The sequence below is a fragment of the Malaclemys terrapin genome, chromosome 24 (assembly GCF_027887155.1).
Source record: "Malaclemys terrapin pileata isolate rMalTer1 chromosome 24, rMalTer1.hap1, whole genome shotgun sequence".
Classification (NCBI taxonomy): Eukaryota; Metazoa; Chordata; order Testudines; family Emydidae; genus Malaclemys; species Malaclemys terrapin.
The window spans coordinates 11637971-11664978 of record NC_071528.1 but is presented as its reverse complement, the minus strand read 5'-3'; the positions used below and the strand labels follow the sequence as shown (position 1 = coordinate 11664978).

General features: G+C 56.5%; 1 protein-coding gene across 1 annotated transcript; it reads right to left on the bottom strand.

The window, feature by feature from the left end:
- Positions 1 to 21845: 21845 nt before the first annotated feature.
- Positions 21846 to 25620, bottom strand: LOC128828903 (insulin gene enhancer protein ISL-2B-like). Its single transcript, XM_054013934.1, has 5 exons — positions 25524 to 25620; positions 24535 to 24718; positions 23629 to 23876; positions 22989 to 23253; positions 21846 to 22047 (listed from the first exon to the last, which is right to left on the bottom strand). Exons 1-5 carry the CDS (start codon positions 25618 to 25620, stop codon positions 21846 to 21848), a joined length of 996 nt encoding a protein of 331 aa, XP_053869909.1.
- Positions 25621 to 27008: the final 1388 nt, after the last annotated feature.

The following is a 27008-nucleotide window of genomic DNA, read 5'->3' as shown; positions in this document are numbered from 1 at the left end:
CCCGGTTAACAGCTTTTGCCTAGGCAGGGTTGTCTAGTTTTGAAAAGTAAAGTCATACAGGGGGAATTCATAACTTTACATATAATGTCGCTACATACGTACTTTTCATTGCAGGTTATTGACCAGCGAGTGATTTGTTTTCACACGATTCCTCACAAGGCGTATTTTATACAAAGGTTAGGACAATAGTGCGGAGGGTGTGAATCCAGGGTGCTTTGGGCCTAAAAGGCACACGTTAGCAGTACCCAGACCTTGGGACCTTGTGCTGGGCCATCCACGCAGGGGTGAATTTCACCAGCACTGAGCTGAGTTGACTCCAGCTTCTGATCCCTGGTGGAGATGGAGCGAATTGGCTACTATGACAACATCTCCCCCTCCGCCCCCAAAGGAAAAAAAAAAAAAACACCATCCAAAACCCATGGCAGCAAGTCTCAGAGGCTGGGTCTACAGACTCTGGATTGGGCTAGTGACAGCCGTAAAAAATAGTCATGGTGATGTTCTGGCTCAGGCTGGGACTTGGGCTCTGAAGTCTGGGGAGGAGGGTGGGTTTCAGGGCCTAGCCAGGATATCTACACAGCTATTTTTAGCCCTGTAGCATGAACCCCAAGTCTGTAGAGCCGGTTTCTGATGCTCACTGCTGCCAGGTTGTTGTTCGTTTGTTTTGTCTTTTTGCTGTGTCGATTACCTTAACAGCTCCCACCATTTCCCTCAATTTCTCACTGTGGGCTCTGATTTTTCCCATCGGGACATACAGGCCTGATTCTGATCCTAGTTATCAATCTTGAGTCACTCCAGTGATGCCAATACAGGCAATGAAATCGACGGAGCTACTCTGGTTTACAGCAGCGTAGCAGAACAAAGGAAGGGCCAGACTGGCTCAGAACAAGGGTCCATCTAGACCCGTAACCTGTCTCTGACAGTGGCCAGCTCCAGATGCTACAGGAAGAGGCAAGAAACCTTGACGTGGGTAATTATGGAATAAGCACCTCCAGAGGAATCTTCTTCCTAACTCCTATTAGTTAGGGGATTGATTATGCCCCGAAGCAGACAGGATTCAAAATGATTTGGAAGGCATGTAAACCAATCTAAATATAACCTTGCATAGTCTCATTAGCTGCATAGATGCCCAATCCTCTTTTCAATCCTGCTAAACTCCTGTCCTTGATAATATCCTGTGGCGATGAGTTCCACAGGCCAACCAAGCATTTTGTTCTAAAAGTATTTCCTTTCATCAGAGATCAGAAACTGGCTCCTAATCTTACTATAGACACTGACCAGAGCAGCAAAACCCTTTGATTACATACAGATTGGTCCTGAAACTTGTGCAGTTTTTTGCCTTTTCCAGTCTGATACACACAGGACTGGAATTTGACTTCCCTCCAGAGCATGCAGCTGAATGAGAAGCAGTAATCATGTTCATTCCCTTTCACAAAGGAGCAGGGAAATGGGGGAATGTGTAGTTCAGAAAGAGGGCTCCTTCAGGCAACTTCTAGGCAGGCAATTTTCCCAGCATGCCACCTGTGTTCACCTGCCAAATTACCGTGGGGTCATGGTTTAAATTCAGGATAAGATGTTCCCTCCCCCCCCCGACCACATGGCATCCTGATTGCTGGAGATGAAAAAATCAGAGCTGAATGCAGCATCAAGGCAATTCCCATAGACTGTTAGCTCTGAAAAGGATCTCGTTAGCCCCCTGGCTCTCACCCGGAGGTCAAAGGCAATCACCTTTTTTTATCCCAGGCTGTCCTCAAGGGCCAAGCTGGTGTCAGGCCACCTGTCAAGCCCCAGCCGCCCAGGACTGCTTGCTGGAAGAGGAAGTCTCATGCCCTCCTCCCCTTTTCTTTGAAATAAGCCTTGGGCAGCAGGTGGATTTGGGCGCACACTATGTAGCCAGGCTGGGGGAGAAGAGGCGTATTTACCCCCTTAGTGGCTTTGGGCCGCCTCGGGGAGTTTGTGTGTGTGTCGGCCATTCGCATGGAAAACCTGCCAGCTCCAAGCCAGGAAGACTCTCTGTACGGTCCCAAGCTGAGGGCTTAGTGCCAAAGTCCCTCTTCTGGGTGTGCCGGCAGCCCGGGAGGCCCCAGTCCCGAACCCCATCCTGCCAGGTGCTGTACAGCTCCAGAGAGAGGCAGTCCCGTTGTTTGGCTTATCCTTGGGGCAAGGACCGTCTCTTGCTCTGTCTGTCGGTGCCCGGTCCGAGGGGGTCCTGGCCCATGGAGGAAGCTCCCCGGTGTTGCTGCCATACCAGTTAATAATAGTAACGAACCCATTCCAGAGGCTTTTTGCCCACCATGGGGATCTTTGGCCTAAAAGCAGGCTGCTACACCAGCCTCTGCCGTCCGGAGACCACTTTCTGCTTTCAGGATCTGCTTGTCTGTCGCTAGAGGTTTTAAGTGACATTAAGCAGCCTCCTCACCCCCCCCCCCCCCCCCCCGCTCATCAAGAGAAATGGGCAAACGAAACGGTCGCCTGTCGAGAGGAACAGACGCAACCCCGGGCCTCGCCCAGCCCGTGTGCCCTGCGGGACGTGAGCGCAGAATGCACCCAGGCGGTGACTCCGCTGGGTTCCAGTAAGCCCGTCATTAAGGGAGCTAGAGACAATCCAGCTTAAAGACGTCTGCAATAAGATCACGGTGCATCAAATCTGTTGCACTCCTAGGGTGCCTTCCGTCGGCGGATCTCAAAGCTCCTTTGCAGTCAGCCTCGACCTTGTTCTCACTGACTCCATTCCTGGGCGTGGGGCTTGTGCAAAGGTGGCTTTAAGCCTCAGGGACTTGGGAAGCAGGGACGGGACATTCTGGCCACATGCCCAGCCTGCCCCGATGCCAGACCCTGTGCTGTAGTCTGGGGCCAGAGCTGGGGGGACACCCTTATACCAGCTCGCTGCTGGCTGGAGAGGCGTTCAGAGAGGGCATGTGGGCGAGACCAAATACCCCACGTCACCCACGATTGACTCAAACGCTCAGTCTTGAGTTGAGGCTGCTCCCAGTGAAGCCAAAGGTAAAACTCTCCTTGGGAACCGAGTTAGCCCGGCATCGAATACTTTGGAATAGCCCAGCCGGGGATCCTGGTGCAGAAACAGGCCTAAAACCCAGATTGACTGAGCCCTCGTCCCACAGGTTAACCCGGGCACAGGCAGCAGAGGGACTTGAGCATTGGCAGCCGGAGTTCGTGCGGAAGGGCTGGGCCTGGTTCCTGAGCGGTGGCACTGGAACACGGGGTGCTGCTGGGGTGCGGGATAATAATAGCAACCGAAGGCACGGCCTCTCTCGCCTGCAGCGCTCACTGTTTGGTTCAATGGCTTTCAGCACCCCCACTATAAAGACCGTTCCAGCACCCCCGTTCCTGACCCGATTGGCCCATCCCCAGCAACAGCCGGTGCTACTCTCCTTATGACTAGTGACTTCGCCTTTCCAGGCAGGAGGCCCATCCGCTTGGGTGCAAACCCATCTGCCCCATACCATGGAATAGTGGTTTTCCCCCTGCCCCTCAACAACCCCTGCTGCAAAGCCCTTTCATTTCCATCAGCTCCAATCAGTGTGTTGGGGGGGGGACTGGGGGGGGGGGCTCTTCCTGCATAGCATTGATCCAGGCATCACAAATGCTGCAAAGAGGGAGTCCCCGTATGGCTTTCTGAGCGGGCGCCACGGGTTGAGACCAGCCGATTGACCCACTCATGTTTGCTGTGGCTGGGAGTGGATCTCATGCGTGGCGTCTTTCCGTCCCCCCCTCGCCCAGAGCTCTCTTTCCCCTCCAGCCTGCAAGGGGATGAGCGATGGATGCAGCAGGACAGATGCCCGCCCCCAGACGGCTGAACTTGGGGGGAGAAGTATGTGCCTTGTTTCCATGGGAACAGGAGGAGGAAAGTTTCTTGGGCAGCAGCTCACCTTTGCCTGGCAGACCCTTGAGATGAGCTCAGAGGTGAAAGAGTGACTGGTACCCATGAAACCTCCCCCCTTCCTCTGATTACCGCGGGTGGGGGGATTCAGTGGTAGCCCCCACCCCGCCTGCCCTAGAAAGCCAGCTCCACCCCTCCCCGGATGAGAGAAGATGAGGCAAACAACAGGAGATTCAAATCCCCTCATTAGAGGAGAGTCCTAGGGCTTTTCTTGTTCCCATCGCTGCGTTTCAAGTCACAGATGATCCTGACATTTCGTTCTGCAGCTGAACGAATCTATTCTTCCCCCCCATCTTTCTCCCCAGAGATAAAAAGCTTCCATTGTTCTGAAACGTATCCGGGCTCTGCCGAAGCCAAGGAAGGGAGGGGAGGGTTGTTTTTTTTTTGGAGAGTTTAATGCACCAGGGACCATTCCATCATCATTTCTCAGAGTAGCGAGACACCCCCCCCACCGCCCCCCACCCCAACGGGGGCAGTTCTTCTCCCCCAGGGTGTATGGAATGGGGGATCCCCACAAACTGTTTGCCTTTGAATGGAAATACCCGCTGCAAACAGGTTGTGGGGGGGGGGGGGGGACCCTATGCGGAAGAGAGAGGAGCAGAGAGGTTTGCAGAAGAAAGCGGAGAGATGCCGCTATCAGACGGTTCTGGTCTTTTGTCGCGTCTACCGTGGGGAGGGCGCCCAGGGGGACGGAATCCAAATCAAAGCACAAACAGCTCCGAACGCACTAGACACAGAAACGCGCTTAATAAAAACAACCCAGCGCTGCGGAGGAAAAGATTAACCAGCTCCTGACACGCAAGGCCCTTAAAGCCGACGCAGCCTTCGGGCTGTGTGTCTGCAGTGCTCTCTTTTCTCTTCTCCTCGGAGCTTTCTCCCTCCAATTCCCCGCTTTTCTCCCCCCTCTCCCTTGCCCTCTATTTCTCCTTTCTCTTTTCCTTTTCATCTCTCCTCTCTCTCACTATCTCCTGCATCATGTTTGCCGAGCTCTGTACCAGGCAATCCCTGCCCCAAGGAACTTGCATGCAATCTTGTCTTCCTCGCTCTTTCCCTTCCTAATTTCTTTTTGCTCCTTGCTTCCTTCCGGCACACCAGGGATTAATCTTACTTGAGCACTTGCACCCAAAGAGAGGTTGAAGAAGGCCATGACTCCTTGTCCAGCTCCTTGCCCCAGCGGAGGTGATCTTGTCTGTTTCGCCAATGCACAGAGGCAGAGCCTGGGGAGCCAAGGAGATGAACGTGAGCGTGAGGCCCTGCCGCTGTCCCTTGGCTTCCCTGGTCTGTTTCTGCAAAGGGCAGGGAGGGTGCTGAGGAAGAGGAGAATTTGTGCGGAAAGATCTGCCCCAGCTCGACCAAAAGGTGCGGGCTGGACGCAGGACTCTGCAGGAGACAGGCTCGAAATGAAACCCCTGGACGTAAATACGCTTGGACGCTGGATCTGAGCTCCACCCCCGGCTCCTTTTCTGGGATGGGCTGAGCCGAAAAGCCCAGATCCTGACGAGCCCAGTTTGCAGAATCTAAGGGATATTTCTTATGATGCCACATCCTCCCCTCTGCTTCTACATGAAAGGACGCTAGTGTTTTCTCTCTCTCTCTGTGGGCCCCCGGGGGACTCCAGTTCCATTTCAGAGCTGTCCATGCAGGTGGGCTCTCAGTCATGAGGGCAGGAGCTGACTGACAGCCCGGCGCTGCTGGGAGATGCTGCTCCCAATTAGGATTGATGGGAAAGGCTGAGGAGAGACCAGAGGCCAGCACATGTCTACTCATGGCTGGTTAATCAATCCACAGAGCGTTTGATCCTGCCGATATAGGTTCGAGCCCTCTTTGGGGCATCTCTTAGTCTAGCCCTATAAGGCAATCACAGGTGAACGGCTCCAGTCCAGAAGCCCCGGCTGTACCTTCCAGCCAACTTGAAGGAGATGAGGACATCTCAATGCACCTCCCTCCTCAGATTCCTTCCCTCTTCAGCCAAACCCTAATGAGGCTATAGGGAGAGTCCGAGCTGCTCCCTGGGTCACAGCGTTGGGGGGGCAGCCAGGCTGGGGGAGCGGGAACGGACAAAGTAAGATGGATGCAAGGCAAGAGAGGGGGAATGAGGGGGCTTACTGGGGAAGTGAGGGGAGCAAGGAGTCTAGGATGGATTTGGATTTAAGTGGGGATCTGAAAGAGGAGAGAAAGTATGTCCTCCAAGACACGCATTTCTCTAGCTAGCTATCCATCCCCATATACAACTATCTATCCCAAGGGTGGGCAAACTATGGGCCAGGGGCCGCATCCGGCCCTCCAGATGTTTTAATCTGGCCCTCACGCTCCCACTGAGGAGTGGGGTCCGGGGCTTGCCCCGCTCCAGCCAGGGAGTGGGGTCGGGGGCTTGCCCTGCTCTGAACGGCTTCCAGAAGCAGTGGCATGTCCCCCGCCTCTGGCTCCTAAGCGTAGGGGCAGCCAAGGGGCTCCGCACGCTGCTCCCACCCCAAGCGCCACCCCCGCAGCTCCCATTGGTCAGGAACCACGACCAATGGGAACTGCAGGGGTGGCACCTGCGGAAAGGGCAGCGTGCAGAGCTGCCTGGCTGCACCTCCACGTAGGAGCTGGAGGGAGGGGGGACATACCGCTGCTTCTGGGAGCTGCTTGAGGTAAGTGCCACCCAGAGCCTACACCCCTGACCCCCTCCTGTGCCCCAACCCCCTTCCCCCTCCCTTCCTCTGAATCCCTCGGTCCCAGCCCAGAGCACCCTCCTGCACCCCAACCCCTCATCCCCAGCCCCACCCCAAAACCCGCACCCCTCTCCCCACCCCGCACCCTTACCCCTCCACCCCAGCCTGGAGTCCCCTCCGGCACCCTGAACTCCTCATCTCTGGCCCCACCCCAGAGCCCACACCCCCAGCCAGAGCCTGCACCCCCTCCCGCACCCCAACCCCCAATTTTGTGAGCATTCATGGCCCGCCATACAATTTCCATACCCAGATGTGGCCCTTGGGCCAAAAAGTTTGCCCACCCCAATCCATCCCCATGCACACCCATCCATCTATCCATCCATCCCCATACACACCCATCCATCTATCCATCCATCCCCATACACATCCATCCATCTATCCATCCATCCCCATGCACACCCATCCATCTATCCATCCATCCCCATGCACACCCATCCATCTATCCATCCATCCCCATACACACCCATCCATCTATCCATCCATCCCCATGCACATCCATCCATCCATCTATCCATCCATCCCCATGCACATCCATCCATCTATCCATCCATCCCCATACACATCCATCCATCTATCCATCCATCCCCATGCACATCCATCCATCCATCTATCCATCCATCCCCATGCACATCCATCCATCCATCTATCCATCCATCCCCATGCACACCCATCCATCTATCCATCCATCCCCATACACACCCATCCATCTATCCATCCATCCCCATGCACACCCATCCATCTATCCATCCATCCATCCCCATGCACACCCATCCATCTATCCATCCATCCCCATACACACCCATCCATCTATCCATCCATCCCCATGCACATCCATCCATCCATCCATCCCCATACACACCCATCCATCTATCCATCCATCCCCATACACATCCATCCATCTATCCATCCATCCCCATACACATCTATCCATCCATCTATCCATCCATCCCCATGCACATCCATCCATCTATCCATCCATCCCCAGGCACATCCATCCATCCATCTATCCATCCATCCCCATACACACCCATCCATCTATCCATCCATCCCCATGCACATCCATCCATCCATCCATCCCCATACACACCCATCCATCTATCCATCCATCCCCATACACATCCATCCATCTATCCATCCATCCCCATGCACACCCATCCATCTATCCATCCATCCATCCCCATGCACACCCATCCATCTATCCATCCATCCATCCCCATGCACACCCATCCATCTATCCATCCATCCCCATACACATCCATCCATCTATCCATCCATCCCCATACACATCTATCCATCCATCCCCATACACATCCATCCATCCATCCCCATACACATCTATCCATCCATCTATCCATCCATCCCCATGCACATCCATCCATCTATCCATCCATCCCCAGGCACATCCATCCATCTATCCATCCATCCCCATACACACCCATCCATCTATCCATCCATCCCCATACACACCCATCCATCTATCCATCCATCCATCCCCATGCACACCCATCCATCTATCCATCCATCCCCATACACATCCATCCATCTATCCATCCATCCCCATACACATCTATCCATCCATCTATCCATCCATCCCCATGCACATCCATCCATCTATCCATCCATCCCCAGGCACATCCATCCATCCATCTATCCATCCATCCCCATACACACCCATCCATCTATCCATCCATCCCCATGCACATCCATCCATCCATCCATCCCCATACACACCCATCCATCTATCCATCCATCCCCATACACACCCATCCATCTATCCATCCATCCCCATACACACCCATCCATCTATCCATCCATCCCCATACACATCCATCCATCTATCCATCCATCCCCATACACACCCATCCATCTATCCATCCATCCCCATACACATCTATCCATCCATCCCCATACACATCTATCCATCCATCCCCATACACATCCATCCATCCATCCCCATACACATCCATCCATCCATCCCCATACACATCCATCCATCCCCATGCACATCCATCCATCCATCCCCATGCACATCTATCCATCCATCTATCCATCCATCCCCATACACACCCATCCATCTATCCATCCATCCCCATGCACATCCATCTATCCATCCATCCCCATACACACCCATCCATCTATCCATCCATCCCCATACACACCCATCCATCTATCCATCCATCCCCATACACACCCATCCATCTATCCATCCATCCCCATACACATCCATCCATCTATCCATCCATCCCCATGCACATCCATCCATCTATCCATCCATCCCCATGCACACCCATCCATCCATCCCCATACACATCTATCCATCCATCCCCATACACATCCATCCATCCATCCCCATACACATCCATCCATCCATCCCCATACACATCCATCCATCCATCCCCATGCACATCTATCCATCCATCTATCCATCCATCCCCAGGCACATCCATCCATCCATCTATCCATCCATCCCCATACACACCCATCCATCTATCCATCCATCCATCCCCATACACACCCATCCATCTATCCATCCATCCCCATGCACACCCATCCATCTATCCATCCATCCCCATGCACATCCATCCATCCCCATGCACACCTATCTAATCTATCCCCAGTCACATCTATCTGTTTATCTAGAGGTTTATGCCACTCTTCGCAGCCTGGCAGCTGAGCCCCCGAAGCAGAGACGTGCCCTGAACGAAGGTGCCTAGATGAAAGCAAGCAAGGGGGATGCAGGGTGTGGCAGGGGGAGAGGATGCTGAGGCGGGTAGGGAACAAGGGCAGGGCCGAGGCGCACGCCCTGGGGAGGGTGAGGAGCTAGGCCGGGAGCCAGTGCCCAGGTTGGGTGGGGTAGGGGGGTGGAGAGGAGACTGGGTGTTTGGGCAGCCGGGAGGCGGGGGAGTTGAACTGAGGGAAGCCAAGAAGCCCTATAGGCCAGGTGCTGCAGTCCCTCCTGGGGATGCTTAGGGCCACCCGGCGACTCTGTGGGCTCCTGGAGCCGGGGTGTGAGACCATAGACATGGTGGCTGTAGAATGCCCTGGGCCCGGCTGCCGTGTGATCTGCTCCAGACCTTCTTGGGACCTGGTCTCTAGGTGGTTTGGGCAGTGGTCCAATTGGAGCCTCCCCTTCCTCACCCCATTTGCATAGTGGCTTCCAGGCTGGCTCCGCTCCAATTCATTTTTCCCCCCCGCTCGGCGACTTATATCAGTGGCACCGCTGGCAAGCGGCGGGAAGGAGCTGGGTCTGTCAGGCGGCAGCAGGAGGGGAGGGAAGGACCGGGAGATCCTCGGTGCCGGGTCACTCACCTCCCTAATGAGCTCCCCTGAGGCAGCCCCGCAGCAAAGCTGCAGCCCCAAATTAGCGCCGAGCGCCACCGCGCAATGGAGACGGACGCTGCTTTTGAACTGGCCACTAGTGGAGCCCTCTCCTCGGCTAGTGAAGCGCCCGGCTAGTGAAGCCCTCTCGAGCTGCACAGCGGGAATCCAGAGCCCCGCAGAAATTCTAGGGGATTTGGAGGTGGGTTTTGGGGAGCGGCCCAGGCTGGTCTTTGTGTCTTGGGAAAAGCCTCACACTCCAGCTCCGTTCCCGAGGCCGGGCGCCCAAGCCGTGTCCTCACGATGCACGCGCACAGGAGAGCGTGCACGCACACGCCGCTGCACGAGCAGGATGGAGACCAAGGGACTGTGCACAGTTATCCGTGGTGCACACGTGTGATTCCCTGGACCGGATAACTTTGGGGTGGCTTTGACGGAGACTGAACCACTCGGCTGGAACTCAACTGCATTGGCTTAAACAGTCCCATGGGGAAGTGTTGCTGTGATCTAAGGGATACTAATATGAGAGCCATCACATCTGATCTCCATCGGCAAGGACTGAACCCGGAACGGACAACAGGAGCGTCCCCAGCAGATGCACCTCTTCCGTGGCTCCGGCTGACGAGCGATGAACAGAAGGTTGCCTTAGCATCTGCTTTGAGTGTCACTGAGCAACAGGCCAAGATGGGATGAGACTTCCCCCGCCCCGCCCCGCCCCACGGACCGGCGGGGTCACTGCAGAGCCCTGTTTGAGATCGCCCAGAGCGGAGGGTTAATAGTGCATCAAAGACAGGGTGACCTTTGTACCTTTTCATTTCACCTGCTGCTCCTTTTCCTCTCCATTATCTGCCTGGGTGCCTGTGGATTTCATTTCCATATTCATGGCGTTTTAATGACCCTGTGATATCTTTACGTTCTGCAATTAAATGGGGAATATTTTCCGGATTATTATCTGCATAGGAGAAGTTGTAGCAATTGCACAGGGGAAGGGGAGGTGTGGGCGAGGGCATTAGTTACATTTCACAGGCCAGCAGGATCTTCAGGGATCCTTTTCTTTGTTCGTGCTAGGAGAAGCTGGGGCTGGAATAGCTTGGAGTTCCCCTGTGGCCAAAGCTGCTGCACCGATCCCTACAACGCCTCCTGCTGGGGAAGACTGAGCACCTCTATAGCTAGAGATGCTCACACATGCGAGATCTGAGCCGAAACTACCCTCATGCACGTGTGCGAGCACACATAGGACCTGACCCAAGCTTTCTGCCACCTGCTGTTAGCCTAGATAACAGTAATACATAACTCTCACCTTAAGCCTTCTCCTAATCTAGGGCATTTTTAATGCAGGATTTCTCTGCCCCCTGCCCCTACTTTCCTCTGCCTTAAACCCTTGAATACTCCTGGGTTGAAATTAATAGAGCCCCACTGGTTGGACTGCCAGGCTGAGTCAGCAGATGTGCCCTGCATCTATGCGTATGGGCCGAGCCCCAGGCACAAGGATGACCCAGCAGAATAGCTCTGCATCTCTCTACAGGCTCCTAGAGTCTGACCCCCGGTTGCAGTAAATGATCCATTCATGACTGGACAGACCGCTATCATATCCCCCCTCACTCGTCTCTTTTCCAAGCCGAACAGACCCAATCTTTTTAATTTCTCCTGTGGAAGCTCTGCCATGCCCCTAATCATTTTTTGTTGCCTTTACTAAGTTGCCCAGTGTGTATTTGGCACCCCTGTCCTCTACTAGTTGGAATCAGATCGCTCATCCATGTGTCATAGACCCTGTACTGCTAACCACTCACAGAGACTCTCTTGCCATGCTACTGGCAGCCCCCCTGAAGCTGGAGCTGACTGGTCATGGCCTGCGGCACAGAAGGGGCTGGGAGGTTCCTTAGTAGCCAGGGAATTGTTACAATGAGATAGGCCTCCTAGCCATAAAGAAGTGGGGGCAGGCAGCCACTGAGGAGAGAGCTCCGTTTCCCGCTGCTTGTGTTGATCCCACGTCCCCAGGGCGCCCTCCTCCCAGACTTCTCCGCTGTGCAGTGATAGATCGGCCTTCAATCGAAAACCTTGTTAAATGTTTCCACCCAGGGCTGCACACAGGGACTTTTCACAGGCACATCAGGGGAGAATCGACCCAGCTGCAGAGCTCTGGGGCTGGGCATGGCTTATGAGCAGTGGGGGAATGGGGGGGGCGAATCGACTGAGGCCAAGCCAAGGGCTGGGTTTAGCAAGGCCTGTACTTGCCGTTCTCTGCTGCTACCTCACCCCGGGGAGGAGCTGGCTTCCCTAATCTATTTTCCTCTGTGAAAAATGAAGCCAACAGAATCCGTGCCCTGCAATCAGCATCCTAATGACCAGAGGTCAACGGTGCAGCTGTCTGGCAGAAGGGGCCATGGCAGCATGAGAGGAGGAGAGGAAATAGAGAAGGATGGAGACAGGGGAACCAAAGGGACTGATTCTCCACTCTCTGACTCTGGTCAATGTCAAGGGTCACTCCCATCAAGCCATGGGGTGCAGGAGAAGAGAATTGGGCCACTGTTGACCCACAGGCCCCAGTGCTCAAAGTCTCAACCCAAAGCCCCAGGAAGACAGCAGAGCTGGTTGGAAAAGGGTATTGGCCAAGAAGCAATGGGAGAATTTTACAGGTCCCGCCACCCATGTTTTTTCATGGACGTTTTTTGAATTTTCAACCAAAAAAAAAAAAAAAAAATCCCCCATATCTTTCATTTTCCAAAAGCAGCTGGAATTCTGAGGGCCCGGCTGGTTAGGAAAACGGAGACGTTCGGAGCTTTTCGTCGAAAAACCGTGGAAAAAATCCGAACGGGATGAAAAATTCTCCCCAACGATTTACGCGTTCAAAACATTGTTTCCGACCGAGCAACAACAAGCCGCTCTTGACGTCGGCTAGTGTCTTTGTGCTGCTTTCCGTGGTCTTTGGACTGCCCCAAGCCAGCGCCAATTCATTGCTGCTTACGTAGAAAGAACCAAGATGACTCAGCCCTTGAGGGGCACCGGAGAGAGTCGGACCATCCCAACATTAGGGGTTTCTAGGCCCCAATCCTGGTAGGTACCGAGTGGTATGGTGCCAGGGTTATTAACACCTCCCTTATTTGGCACCAGCGCTTTTGGATCTGTAATGATCACAGCCGTCAGGACCTCAGTTGGATTTCTCATCTATTTTAACACTGGATGGGGCTTCTGGATTCAATTAGGGGCAGCAGAATAGACAGCGGTGTGTCTGAACTAACCCACTAAGGAGCCAACTCAATGAGAGAAGCTGTTGCTTTCCTGGAGGGAAATAGAGCTAAAGGGAGAGCCATGTACCCTGATCCGCCAGACCAGCACAGGCCAGTGGACAGGGGGACAGGTGCTGGGGAAGCTGTTGTGTTAATGATGTAGGATTCTGTGCTCCCTGGGCATTCTCTGCTTAGCCCTCACCATGCAAAGGGATTGGGTCATGCAGTATCAGGGGCACTAGCAGCTCTGTCCCTGTGTGTGTGTGTGCGTGCGCATGCAGTGAGTCTGGCTCGGTGTCTCTGGGGGCAGTAGGGGGTGTTTGTATCTCTCTGGCTTTATCTAGGGGTGACTCTATATGTCCATGTATGCGGTGTGTCTGGCTGTATTGATGTTGATGTGGTATGTTTTTGTGTGTGTGCGCGCTTGGTGTCCGTGTGTGGTGTGGAGGTTTGTGTCTTGTGTGTGGGTGTGCATGTGTGGTGGTGTCTGTGTGCGTGGCTGTGTCTATGTGTGTGTGTGACTGTGTGGGTGTGATTGGGATTGTGTCTGTGGGTGGGTGTTTGTAGATGATTGTATCTGGGGGAGCGTGTCTGTGCATGGGTGTGACTGTATCTATGTGTGTGCGAGGGTGTTTTTGGCTGGGGGTGGCGTTGAGTCTGGGTGTGCTTGTTTCCAGCACCTGGGAAGATAAGCACTAACCTCCGGCGCTCAGTGGGGAAACCTACCAGGGCTGGGGCCCACTGGGTGCGCCCAGGGCCGACGGCCCCCCATGCAGCCCAGCCTCCCCTGGGCCCAGCCAGCCCCCGGCCTTCGGTCTCCATAGAGAAGCCATTAAGATCAAGAACAGAGATATGGGCAGCCGGAGCTGCTCACATCTGCTGCCCCGGCCGTGGGGGCTGTAATTAGGTTTCAATCCTGGGAGCTGTGTGGAGCTGGGAGCTGGAGATGGGAGGGGACGGCTCTGTTGCTTTGGGAGCAAGGGGGGGGCATAGAGAATGGATCCCTCCTCCCCGATCCCACCCCTCTTCCCCTCGGCAACAGGGCTGGGCTGCAGGGAAGACATCAAGGCTGCTGGACCCTGCCAGACCTGGTGGTTCCCTTGGTCTCCCTTGCTGCCAGCCTGCGCGGCTGGCGGTCACCCCACAGGCTCTCCCAGGGGAGCTTGGGGGCCATGCAGCCTGCTAATCCCAGCCCCTTCTCCACCCCACCCAAAGCCCTTCCGCTCATGGCCCGGGCCGGCCGGAGCACTGATATCTCGGTAGGGGGGGAGGAGAGAGTAAGAGGGGGGCCAGCCCATGGCAGGAGGGGAACGGAGTGGGCATGGGAGCAGGTGGGCAGTGATCCCAAATGTGGGGACCAGGCCCGACACTGTCTGAAGAAGCCGAGGGGCTGCGTTCAGGTGCTGTTAGCAAGCAGGGCTGAGGCTGGGGGTGGGGGGCCTGTCAGGAGCGGGGGACAGACGGCAGATCAGCCCCAGTGGCCCCCCCGCCCCCCCCATGCCCAGCAGTCTCCTTTCTGAGGGACCTTTGAAGCTGCAGCTGCTAACAAGCTGTTTTTACGGGCGACAGGCAGCGGGGGGAGCGGGGGAGGCTGGTGGAATAAAGAGGGGGCTGAAAAACACCTTTTCATCCAGCTGTTTGATCTAAAGGACAGCGCTGAATTCATTAGGATCCTTGCCAGCACGGCCGGCCCTCGGCGCTGGGCAGGGAGGACCCTGGTCCCAAAGAGCTGGGGAGGAGGTGGGACAGGAACAGACACACGGATGGACACAGCGAGACACGCCACACGGTACATACAGTGTACACGCCATGCCACGCACAGACACACCAGCACATGCCTAGACATACAGACGCAGATGTACACACTGAGACACCCACAGACATGCAATGTAAGTGTCAACACACACACACGCAAACACACTGAGACACAAAATGTACAGACACTCAGATGTACACAGTGGGACACACAGACAGACCGTGTACACACCAAGACACGTGCACACACAGACATACACACTGACATACAGATACAGGCACTCATGGACTCCCCAAGACACACATAAACACACAAAGGACCCATCCAGACACACACAGCACACACACGACACAGGCTAATACACAGCCACACAAGCCCAGCCATACACACTGAGGCACACCCAGATCTATATTTTACATGCCGCGACACACAGAGAGAGCCACAAACACACACACACGCACCTGCAGAAATGCATACAGACCTGTGTGTACATGCACCCCTGCGGCGCTCCACACACGCACACAAACACACACGATCCACCACAGCAGAGTCGCACACCCAGACGTGTACGGAGATACACACGCAGAGCCACCTGCAAATACACACTTCACAGAGCCACACAAAAATACTCTGACGCCCCACTACACAGATGTGCCCACGCATGCCCGGAGCAATGGGCTGGGAGCGACGTTGAAGTGTGTCTGTGTGTGTGTCCATACATGGGTGTAGGTTGTGCTGGGAAGTGCCTGCCTTTGGATTGCCACGCGTGCTTTAAGGCTCTGCAAACATACCCAGAAAGCATGGCATTTTCCGGGGCCCTTTCCGCCACCAGCCAGGAATCAAAATACCCTGAGACGCCCCAAGCCTGTTTGATTCCTCCCTTGCCCCCCGCCCCTGCCCCCAACTTCTCCCCAGAAAACACCTATGAAAAAAACAGAAACCTAAATATTGGAAACCCAAAGACAACCCCTCCAGAACTCACATCCCCACCTTGTATCCCTGGGGGTGGAGTGTGTGTGCTTGAACTGCTCTCTCTGCAGTTTGTATTCGTCCTGTTTCCATGGATGTGCGCTTCTGTGCGTGTGCACGTGTATGTGTGTGTTCATATAGCAAATGCTCATACCTCCGTCTATCTGTGTAAGCACTGCGTGTGCATTTGGTCCCTGCAGGATCCACATATGTGTGTGCTTGTCTATGCACATGTGCGGCTGTATGTTTTACAGTAGGTTAAGAATCAGCCCCCCCCGCCCCCGTATACTGGTGTTGAAAAACTCCCGCACACCCGTTTGTGTGCACACCCAGCCAGGCAGACCCGGGCTCCCCGTTTCAGTTCAGGGCTACGTACTTCGGTAGCATGGCAGGGAAGAGACGTGGGATGATTTAGTTGGGGATTGGTCCTGCTCTGAGCAGGGGGTTGGACTAGATGACCTCCTGAGGTCCCTTCCAACCCCAATATTCTCTGATTCCATGTGTGGCCGAAGTTAAACCCAGCCCTGCCCAGCCAGCATGTGTCTGGTGCTATTGCTCTATGGGCCAGATCCTGAGGGCCTGATTCTTCTCTCACTGACGCTGGTGCAACTCCTGAAGTCAATGGACCGACCCTGAGCATAGCGAGCTCAGAACCAGGTTCTCGCTCGTTGTTCTGTCCCATCGCCCAGTGACCCCCCCCGGGAGCAAGGCTCCCGGGGCAGCAGTTGCCAGCAGCACCTGGAGCCGCCCCCACACATGCTGAGCTCCATCTGGCCACGGCCCAGTGAAGCAGCCGGGTTGCAGGCCTGGGCTACGCGCAGTAACAGCCCTTCCCCCATGCACGCCGGGGCTGCTGGGCCATCTCACTTGATATATGAGCCACGCTGGGCCACAGCCCGGACTCCCTGGCTCCCCTGGGACCCGCAATGGATTTTTCAACAGCTTGGAATCGGAGCGGTGTTCCCCTCTTTCCTGCCAGGGAACCGGGTGTGCATTGCCTTGGGCCTTTGAGTTCCCTCCTTCCAGCCCTGTTGCCTGTGCACCCCAAGGCCATTTCCCCATCCCCTGGGGGAAGGGGTGTCCGGACCCAGGGCACAGCCTGGAGTCGCACTGGGCCAGGGAGGCCCTGCCCCTCAGCAGCTGCAGGGCATGGGGTGGGCAGAGGGACAGTTTAAAAGGGCACTTCTAGCCCAGTGACAGGGTGCACGGGAGCCGGGGGCAGAGTGACTGCCCCCTTGCCTAGGCCGCTCCGGGAGCAGGAATCCAGGGATCTCTTTGGAGCCGAGAACCCCCCCAGAGGCCCAGAAGAAAGGGACTGTTGTCCCAGCAGCTGAAGCAGATACTGAGACTGTGACCACACCCCTGCCAGAGCCCCGTAGGCCGTGACCCGGCAGGGAGCATAATTTGGGGTGGACCAATGAGTGGTCCGGCCACTGCGACACCCCTTAAGGGCCCTGGGTCGGGACCGGTGAAGAGGGAAGCCTGGGGCCGTCTCCCCTGCTCTCACTCCCCTCTGTTGTGCCCGAACCCCCAAAGAGGGGACACAAAGGAGAGACGGAGGCCTGCTATATACAGCCTGCCAAGGCCCCTCCAGGACAGGCAGACTGGAAAGACCTGTGACGCCACTGCCTGACCACTAGGCCAGCTGGCCAGCGGGCTGAGCCGCTGCACCAGAGCTCTCCGAATCAGTCCCCCCCTGAGTTTTTCCTTGTGTTACAGTGGCACTGAGAGGCCCTGGCTGAGATCAGGGCCTCCATTGTGGGACAGCTCATAGCCTAAATAGGTCAGATTTATTAGCCCCATTTTACAGCCTGGATGGCTGAGTCCCCCCTGAAGGCTGGGCTGCCCGGGAGGGGTGAGCAGTTTGCAGTCAGGCCTGCTGGGGAGAAGCATGTGAATTGGTTTCCTTTAGCCTCACTGGCGCTGTGATCTCTGCCGCTCGTCCTTGTTATTCCAGGGTGGACGCTGAGCCATACAACTCCCAGGGCCCCGGGTTCTTTAACATGCTGTTCTGGTGCAGCAGGAAAGTTTCAGCAACCTGCTAATCACAGCCTGCTCCTGGAGAGGAAATCCTGGGGGGGTGGGGGGGGCTGGAGCGTCTGGATCTGCGAAAGGACTCCCCGCCCTCCCCTTCCCCTGAGCTTGGAGGCGCTCCTCTGTCCGCTCAGCTGGGGTCCTGAGGACTTGCCGGGCAGGGGAGCCTGGACAAGGAGGAGCAGGTGCTCGGTTGGGATGTTTCTGGGGCCCCCATCCTTCCTGCTGGTGGGGGAAGCAGCAGCGGAGGAGAGAAGCGCTGTCCCAGCTGGCAGCCCGGGGTCAAGGAAGATCTGGCGGCTCCAGGGCAAGGCGGGTCAGGGGCACAGAACAGATCGATCCGGCCTGGAAATGCAGGGCACTGCCGCTGGGCAAGGAGCGCCCGTGCGATTTCACATCAAATTCTCCAGCCCATGTTAGCTACACACATGACCCAAGCACACACACATACATGCTACACATATGCCTCGCACTCACCGCACGTATCCCAGGCAGGCATACCTACTACAGACATACACCACACATGGCCATGGCACGCACATGCTGGACGCACACATCCCTACACCACACACACACACACACACACACACACTGTGGTTTGGCAGGCTATGGGCCTGCTGCTTGGGAACTGAATTCTTTTCATGTCTACAGTATTTCTTCTCTTAGCTAACACCAGGACGGGTGCGGGGTGGATGGAGGGATGGATGGATCGATCGATGACAGGCCGCATTCTCGTCCCCTGGCTGCATCCCATCTCTACAGAACTGATGCAACGTTTTGTCACCCCATACGAGACCTGCAGTGACAGGCACCAGGATTAATGACACTTCCGTCCCCCCAGTCTCGTTCCATTTTAACTCCTTCCTCCATCGATCAGTGCCCAGATTAAACCGCATCCCAGGAAGCAGGGTCTGGGGATACCCCTTCCCGCCACCATTCCCAGCAAGGGGGGAGACTACAGGTCATTGCAGCTTGGGTGCACTAACGGCCTCATCTTTTTGCATGAAAGAAAGTTTCCTTTCCAATAGAGCTTATTCGGGGGGTCTTTGTTGGAGTCGTGCTGCCCCCTAGTGGCAAAGATAGATTCTTCCTTTTCGAGGTTGCGCTTGTAAAGATGGGCCCTGAGGTTGTTGCTACATGACAGATGCCGAAGCGAGTTACTGACTCTTGGTACCCGGCCCCCGAGCTGGGAACTCAGCGGCACATAAAGCTGAACCCAATGCGGCGATGGGATAACAACTGGTGTCTAGAATCAAACGGTTCATTCCATAGCGCTATGTCCGCGTAGGCATCACCGGGCTGCAGAAATGCAGCTGCCTCTGGGGAGGAGGGCAGCTGCTGCACCACAGTACCAGCGGTGGTGGGGACTGTAATAATAATATAGGGCTGGGCTTTCCAAAAGGTCTTAAGGGAGTTAGACAAGCAAATCCCATTGAGATACATCTCTCTGAGGCTCCTTTGAACACCCCCTTCCACTCTATGCATCCGAAGAAGTGAGGTTTTTACCCACGAAAGCTTATGCCGAAATAAATCTGTTAGTCTTTAAGGTGCCACCAGACTCCTTGTTGTTTTTGTAGATACAGACTAACACGGCTACCCCCTGATACCCTTCCATTATTACTGATTAATTATTATCTCTGTGGTGTCTCACAGCCCCAGTCAAGGATCAGGGCTTCATTGTGCTAGGGGACGAGAGAACGAACAAACCACACCCGACAGAAGTGCTTAATGCTCTGATCGTCCAGGGACGGGTGCGGTATAAGAACCCAGATAGAACAGCATTGTGCTAGGTGCTGTACGCATACCACAAAGACAGTCCCTGCTCCACAGAGCTGGTCGTCTAAAGAGGCTTTTCCGATGGGGTGAAAAGCCGAGCGCCTGCCTTTTTTCCTCCTCCCTGCCCCCCCTCACTCGGTGATGAATCTATTCTGCAGCCCTTGCGGGACCCAAGCCAGGCTCCGCTTCCTTTCCTGAATTAATAAACTCTCCCAAACCAGCTTTCCAAGCAAATTGCCCTGGCCCCAAATCCGCAGCCCGGCTACATTTGCCATCCGACTGAGTGGGTTGACACCTAGTGGATGCTGGGTGGGATTACGCTTGGCCTCCAGCATCATTAACGCCTGCGCTGGCAAGAGGGAGCCCGGGCTTGGGAGGGTTATCTTTCTCGTGAGTCTGGCGTTGAGAGGATTGCCAGAGGATTACGCGGTAGAGGAGGAGGTTATTACCGTCCGTGTCACTAACAGGGCCTTGGGGGTAGAGGGGGTGCGTTCACTCACAAAGGCTGACGTAAGGAGCGACACAGAGGGAGCCCATTCGCAGGACACAAGACGTTTTATTGGTGCTACCAACCCCGGAACAACGGTGTGTGGTCCTGAGCGCTGCCCGTGTCACCTGTTCTGTTTACACCTAGCCAGAGGCCGAGCACTCCCGTCACAGAAGCTAACCAGGGCGGCCGCTCACGCAGCAGGGTGTGGGTGTAGGCCGTGCCATCAGGCCTGCCTTTAAGTTTTCTTTGAGGGGTAGTTGGTTCGATGTTTCTCCGCCTTACCTCACCCCCCCATCCCTGCAACCCCCCAGACAACCACACCCCCATCGCCCCCAAATATCTGCGTTGACCCTGCAAACTGCCCCCCTGTGAATCCCCCACTTGGCTGTGATTTGCTCAAAGTCTCCCAAAGCCTGAGCACAGGACGGTCCAGCTAGGTTTCATACAGGGTCCTTCATCCTACCCTCCTCTTGAGATGCACGTAAAACAGCCAGAGAGGTTCATTGCTCTGGTGGAGCAGAGGGGCAGGGAGACCAGGGAGCTGGCCCTTTAAGGAGAGACACATGGGCATCGGCCTCCTCACCTGTGACACAGATAACTGGCCTGCCCAGGTGAGGAAAAGGGGTCATGTGACCCCATCAGGCCTCTGAGATAGATAAGGGAGAGGCTGAGAAATGGGGGAGAGACAGAAAGATGCTGGAGAAGGGATCCAGCTCTGGGAGTTGCTGCCTTTCTACAGGGCAGGGAGTACCCCAAGTTACCCAGGGAAGGGCTGAAAAAGAGCCTGGGAGGGAGGACTGAGGCTGTGGGGACAAAGGATCTGTCGCTGGGAAATTAACTAAATAAGGTCCTCCAAATGGGAATCTTCTTGCAGGATCGTGGTCTCAGAGGGGATGTCTAGACAGCAAGCTGAGCCCCATGGCAGCACGTCTCGGAGCCTAGGGCTGCAGCCCGGGGCTATGGCACCCGTGTAGGTGTTGGGGCTGGGGCTGGAGCTGCAAAACCTGGGGACAGAGTCCAGGCCCCGGCCCCGTAGCGGGATCCTGAGACTCGCTGCGGTGGGTTTGCGCTTGCCGTGTAGACGTACTCAGAGCCAATGACTGCAAAGAACCGGAGCAGGTAGGTGCCTGCTGGGCCATCCCAGGCCAGGAGGAAGTGCTGTGAGCTGGCCCCCTGCTCCAGACCCCGGCGGGACCCAGAGCTAAACATTCCCGTTCATTCAGGCCGGATCCTCAGCTGGTGTAAATGCACAGGATCTCCCTGGACTGCAGCGAAGTGTCACTGCCTCTGGTGGGCTCTGCTGGGGGGGGTCTGGCCTCCCCTCTGGAAAGAGGGGGAGGGAGCAGAGGCGGGCATGGGGAGGCTGGCCCAAGGCAGCATGCTGGGGAAGCCACAGGCATTGGCCAGGGAGGGAGCAAGTTCAGGTGCAATCCCACAAGGTCTGTGGAGTTGGACCCAACCGGGCCTGCAGCACGCGGAAGGCGGGGGAGGGGGCATGTCTCTATAACTCACGTGACCAGTGGATGTGGCGGGCCGGGGGGTGGGGGTCTGTGAATTACCCCTCAAGCCACACGGTATAGACGGGGCCTACCCAAAGCTCACGGAAGTCACTGGACTGGACCCCCCCCCTTCCATTGACTCCGCTGGACTTTGGCTCAGGAATCTAGCGGAGAACGGAGTCCACCCAGCCGAGCTGCTCCGGGTCCGTCAGCCGCAGCAGCTGGGAGAAACCTGCCTCCTCGGTGCCGCTCACCAGCTGCCAGGAGGGCCTGCCCCTCTGAACCTCCACCGGACTCCATGCATACGCCTCGTCCTGGGGCTGCGGGCTGGCGGCCACCATCCGGGTCCCCACGGCACCCTGCAGGCTCTGCGGCGAAACCAGAGAGAGGAAGGCCAGGTGATGTTACCATCCCTGAAACGAGTTGGCGGGGCTCAGCCCGGTGCCCCGCGGGCATGTCTCCACAAAAGCGACTCAGCGCTTGGCTCTCACTGGCCGAGGGTGGCGTGAGACCAAGCTCATCGCCACGGGGGCATCGCACGGAGGACAAATCGATTCAAGCTTGGATGGGGCTTTAATACGAGCACCAGTTCCGATTGGGCTGGGCCGGACAGGGCTGGGCTGGGCGGCAGAATAGCCTGTGGACGGGAGAACTGGCCTGGAAGCCAGGACTCCTGGGTTCTATTCTTGGCTGGGCCACTAGGCAAGTTCCCTACCCTGCTCTGTGCCTCAGTTTCCCCTGTAAAATGGGGTCTCCCACCTGTGAGAAGTGCTCTGCGCTGTAGGGATAAAAAGCACTATATAAAGGTGGAGGGTTGCTACACGGAGCACAGCTCAAACGTTGCAGGAATTTTCCTTTGAATCTTCCTTCCCTTGGCATAAATCCCAGGTAAAAAGTTTCACAACCTGGAACCCACACAATAGTCTGTGAGGTTTGCAAACCTAGATTCCCTGGGGTCTCCCCGCCCCACAATTTACACCTTCTCTTACAGGATTTGCACTCCAAACCCCGCCACGTCTGGCTGTGACCCCACAAAGGGACCTTGAATGGAGAAGCCATCCTGCAAGGCTCATTTCACTAGTGTAAGTAGTGACGGTTTCACACTCAATAGTGAACCAGATGCTGCTGCATTCCTGATGGGGATGGCACGGTGCTTCTCCTGCAGCGTCCCTGTGGCAGAGAAGAGACCGGACTGGGGCTGCAGTGTCTATAAAAAGGGGATTTTCTCTCAAGGCTCCTGGACACAGACAGACCCTGTGGCTCTCTCTGTTCTCCGGTCTCCCTGGCAGTCACGGGACGGACTGCACGTCCTTCTTACCAGGGGCGGCGGCTGCAGCTGGCTCACGAGGTTCCGCTTCTTGTCCTTGCAGCGCTTGTTCTGGAACCAGACACGGATGACGCGGGGGCTGAGGCCGGTCAGCTCCACCAGCTGCTCCTTCAGCCCGGTGTCGGGGCGAGGGTTGGCCGCATAGCAGGAGCTCAGGGCCTGGAGCTGCCGCTCGTTCAGGACAGTGCGGACGCGGGTCAGCTTCCCTGAGCCGCCCTGGGCCACGGGGATGCTCGAGCCCATTACTGGGGGCAGGGAAAGAGACAGGAGTTTTAGACCCCAGCAGGATGGGCAGTGGGAAGCGTTGGTGCACTGGAATTCAGCGTGGGTTGGGGGACTGGGAGTGGAGGGGCCTAGTTCAAATCCGGATAGCAGAGACGGGAAGCTGTTGGCTGGCTCCTCTGTGAAACACCCTCCCGGCCGCATGGTCTCCCCCTGCAGCGTGCGCAGACGGAGCTTGCCCCGTGGGAGTATGTACGGTGAGGCAAACCCACCGCCTTGCTCTTAACTGGGTTTGCCTGGCTATGCCTGGGTAACTCACATGGGGCTGTACCAAGACCTCTTCTAGTGCTACCCACGGGGAGCCCCCTTCTGTGCGAGTGACCCAGCCCAGAGCCTACCTGACCGGTGCCACTTGGTCCATGCTGATACCGGGATCTCCGCCCCTGCTCCTTCCTGCCCTGGCCACTGGTGAATGGGGCAGTACAAGCCGTCCGGCCGCAGAGCGAACTGCTCGCCGGGCAGCAGCCGGCGTTGGCAGAGGGAGCAGCAGAAGCAGGCCTGGTGGTATACAGCCCCTCGTGCCCGCAACACCAGGTCAGAGGGCAGCAAGGTCTCCCGGCAGCGGGCGCATCTCGTGGAGAAGAGCCTGCAGGGGAGAGGAGGGCAGAGAAAAGGGGATGCTCAGACAGATGGGCATGGGGTGCATAGCGGGAGGGAGTTCACCTCCGTAAGCCTGGCACAGATGAGCATGGGGGTGGCGAGGGAGCCCAATGCAGCAACTCCACCTGGGCAAGAGGCAAGAGGCCAGCTGCTTAGCCTCGTTCCCATGACATCCGTAGAGCCAGGGGGATTTACACCAGGCCTTTCCGGGTCCTGCCCACATCCCACGGGCCTCCCCCAGGCCGTTGGTTGCCCAGCCTCTGACCATCTGGCAGCATCTGTGCAAGGTGGTTTTTTTTTTTTTTTTTTTTCCCCTGTTTCAAACCAGCGTGGGAATGCACTGGCCCAGGCACAACGAGTTTGCCGGTTCTCAGCCGCCCAATCGATGGAGGACGCCCGCCTGCCATGACAGCTCAGTGCCGCAGCGTGGGAACCACCAACAGGGGGCGCCATGGGGATGGCCCCAGTGGAGACATGGTCCTGGGGCAGTTCAGCCAGCCGCTACCCATCATGCACCTGTTCTGTGGGTTGACCTGGGGCTTTGTCGCCCCCTAGTGGCTGCTCCACAGAGGTTAAAATGAGCTGGCTGGAGCAGGAGGCCCAAGGGTCAGTCCCGTCCCCCCCCCAACGAGGCGGGGCCTTACCTGAGATAGTCGGCTCTGCAGTAAACGCTGCTGTCGCGCAGGAAGCAGGTGGGGCTGTTAGCTAGGCTGAGCTGGCAGCAGCTGCAACGGAGACAGCCCATGTGCCACTCTGTGTCGGGCGCCACGCGGAGCAGGAAGGGGCCTCTGATCTTCCCCCCACAGCCAGCACACACCGGCCTGGCGCCTAGAGAGAACGGCACCGGAGCCTGCATTTAGCAGCCACGCCCCAGGAGAACCGGGGCGCCGACAGGTCCAACTGAGAGCAGAACCCGCTGGTGCTAGGTGCTGCACGGACGCAGAGCGCGAGAGAGCCCTTGTATTGCCAGAGAGCAACCCGCTCCCCTCTCAGCCTGCCGTCTGCCGCATCTTCATCTCCTCTCTTTAGCCTTAACTACTAGACCCTCGTTCCTCTCCACAAGGCAGGACCGGGGGGATCGGGCTAAGCCGGGAGGAGCAAAACTGTGCCGCTAAAAGAACCAGCCAGAGCCGTCCCCTGAATCGCCGCCCGAGCTGTCTGGCGCTGGAAGAAGATGGATTCATGGTTCTTTTTGAACAGGTTTGGGAAGAAGCTGCTGGCTGAATCCCAGCTCAGCTCGTCTGTCACTGGAAATCTTTACCAGCCGGGGGCCTCCGTGGCGTGAGTTTGCTGGGCCTAGTGGACAGGCGTCCCCGTCACACACACTGGGCGCTGCCTGGCCCCTTGGGGACGCTCTAGGAGTCTTGGAGATGGAGCTGCCCTCTCCCCCCCCCCCCAGCGGGGCTGAGTCTCAACGGCAGGGGGAAGTTGGCTCTGGGGCGCACCTGCCCTGGACCCCCTTGCTGTGGGGTGGGGGTGGGATCAGACCTGGCCCCTGCTGCTGCCCAAAGGTGGAGGTGTTTCCTCCCAGTGGCTTGGGGGACCTGAGGCCAGAACTCTACCTCCTCCGTGCCATATGGAACCCGATTCCCAGCCACGCAACCCCTCCATGGTCATTATCAGGGTCACTTACCCTGGGAGCCTTCCCCACGGCTGGGCACACAGACCCTCTGGCCTGCCCTCCGCTCCTCCTTCCCAGACGGGTGGGATCTCTCCGGCCCCCCTTCCATGAGGCCGGCTCCCTGCCCTCTCCTCTAGACTTCTTCCTCTCCCGCCTCCATCCTGTCCTCCTTTCTTCAGCTCTTCCCTTCTCTCACTCTTCCACCTTCTCTCCTTCCTTTTCCCCAGCCCTCTCTGCTTCTCCTGCTTTTGGCCTCTTCCTTCCCTCTCTTCGGCTTTGCTCTTCGCTTTCTCTCGCTCAGCCTGGCTCTTTCTCCTGTCTCATTCCCCGATCTTGTCCCGTCTCACTCCCTGACAGTCCATGGGGGGCCAACCCCCCTTTATACCCACTCGGCCCCCATCTGTTAGGTTAATTCCCTGACAGGCCGCCCGCCCCTTCATTAAGGAGACACCACGAGCTGCCTCTCTCTTAGGAAAATTACCCTTCACGCGGCACGAACGTCACTCCCCTTCCCCCTCAGCATCCTTAGGCTGCGCCACCAGCCCCGTTCCTTGCGTTCTGGTCTAGAAACCCCCGGCCCAATGCTTCGACTCCTCTTGCTGCCGGCCTTGGGCCACCTCTCCCGCTGGTGTCAGGCGGCCCCGCTGACGTCAACAGGGCGCCGGCGATGCCCAGCTGCCGAGGCACTCTCTAACCGTGCCTCACACCTCCTGAGGTCGTTTTCGGTGGCCACAGTGGCACTGCTCCAGAGGAAGACCGCAACCTTGACTTTAAACTACTTTGCAGTCCAAGCTCCCTTCATCTCCTCAGGTTCAGAGTTCGTTCCCCACTGCACCCATCGCCATGGTGTATGAACTGCCCGACCCCTGAACCAGAAACTTCCCCAGAGATGACAGTTGTGGAGCCCCATTCTATGGGCCTTGGGCAGAAATAGAGAGACCCATAAAATACAAGCGAGAGAGGGACACATCCGTTGGCGAGCTCTGCCGGGTTGGCACAACCCTGACATGGCAGCGGACAGGACCCAGATCCAACGTCAAACCAGCCTAAATCCATCCCAATGGGTCCTTTACCGTGCGGCCGGGAGGTAGGTCAAAAAGGGGCCTGAATTTCAACAGGTTTCAGAGTAACAGCCGTGTTAGTCTGTATCCGCAAAAAGAAGAACAGGAGTACTTGTGGCACCTTAGAGACTAACAAATTTATTAGAGCATAAGCTTTCGTGGACTACAGCCCACTTCTTCGGATGCATCCGAAGAAGTGGGCTGTAGTCCACGAAAGCTTATGCTCTAATAAATTTGTTAGTCTCTAAGGTGCCACAAGTACTCCTGTTCTTCTTTTTGTGAATTTCAACAGTGACCAATACCCAGCAGCTCCCACTGCCAGCAATGCTGAGCGCTCCGGGAAATCCGCCTGGCTCACTGAAGTGCCTAACTGGGAACTGAACTGTTTGGCAAGTGTGGCCGAGCCCACGCTAGTCCGGGGGCCTGAGCCTCTGGG

Coding starts and splice junctions, on each gene's coding strand:
- LOC128828903 (XM_054013934.1), bottom strand. CDS start 25,620: ATGGAAGGGGGGCCGGAGAGATCCCACCCGTCTGGGAAGGAGGAGCGG. Junction 24,719..25,523: donor CCGTGGGGAAGGCTCCCAGG/GTAAGTGACCCT, acceptor CGTTCTCTCTAG/GCGCCAGGCCGGTGTGTGCT. Junction 23,877..24,534: donor TGCAGAGCCGACTATCTCAG/GTAAGGCCCCGC, acceptor TCTCCCCTGCAG/GCTCTTCTCCACGAGATGCG.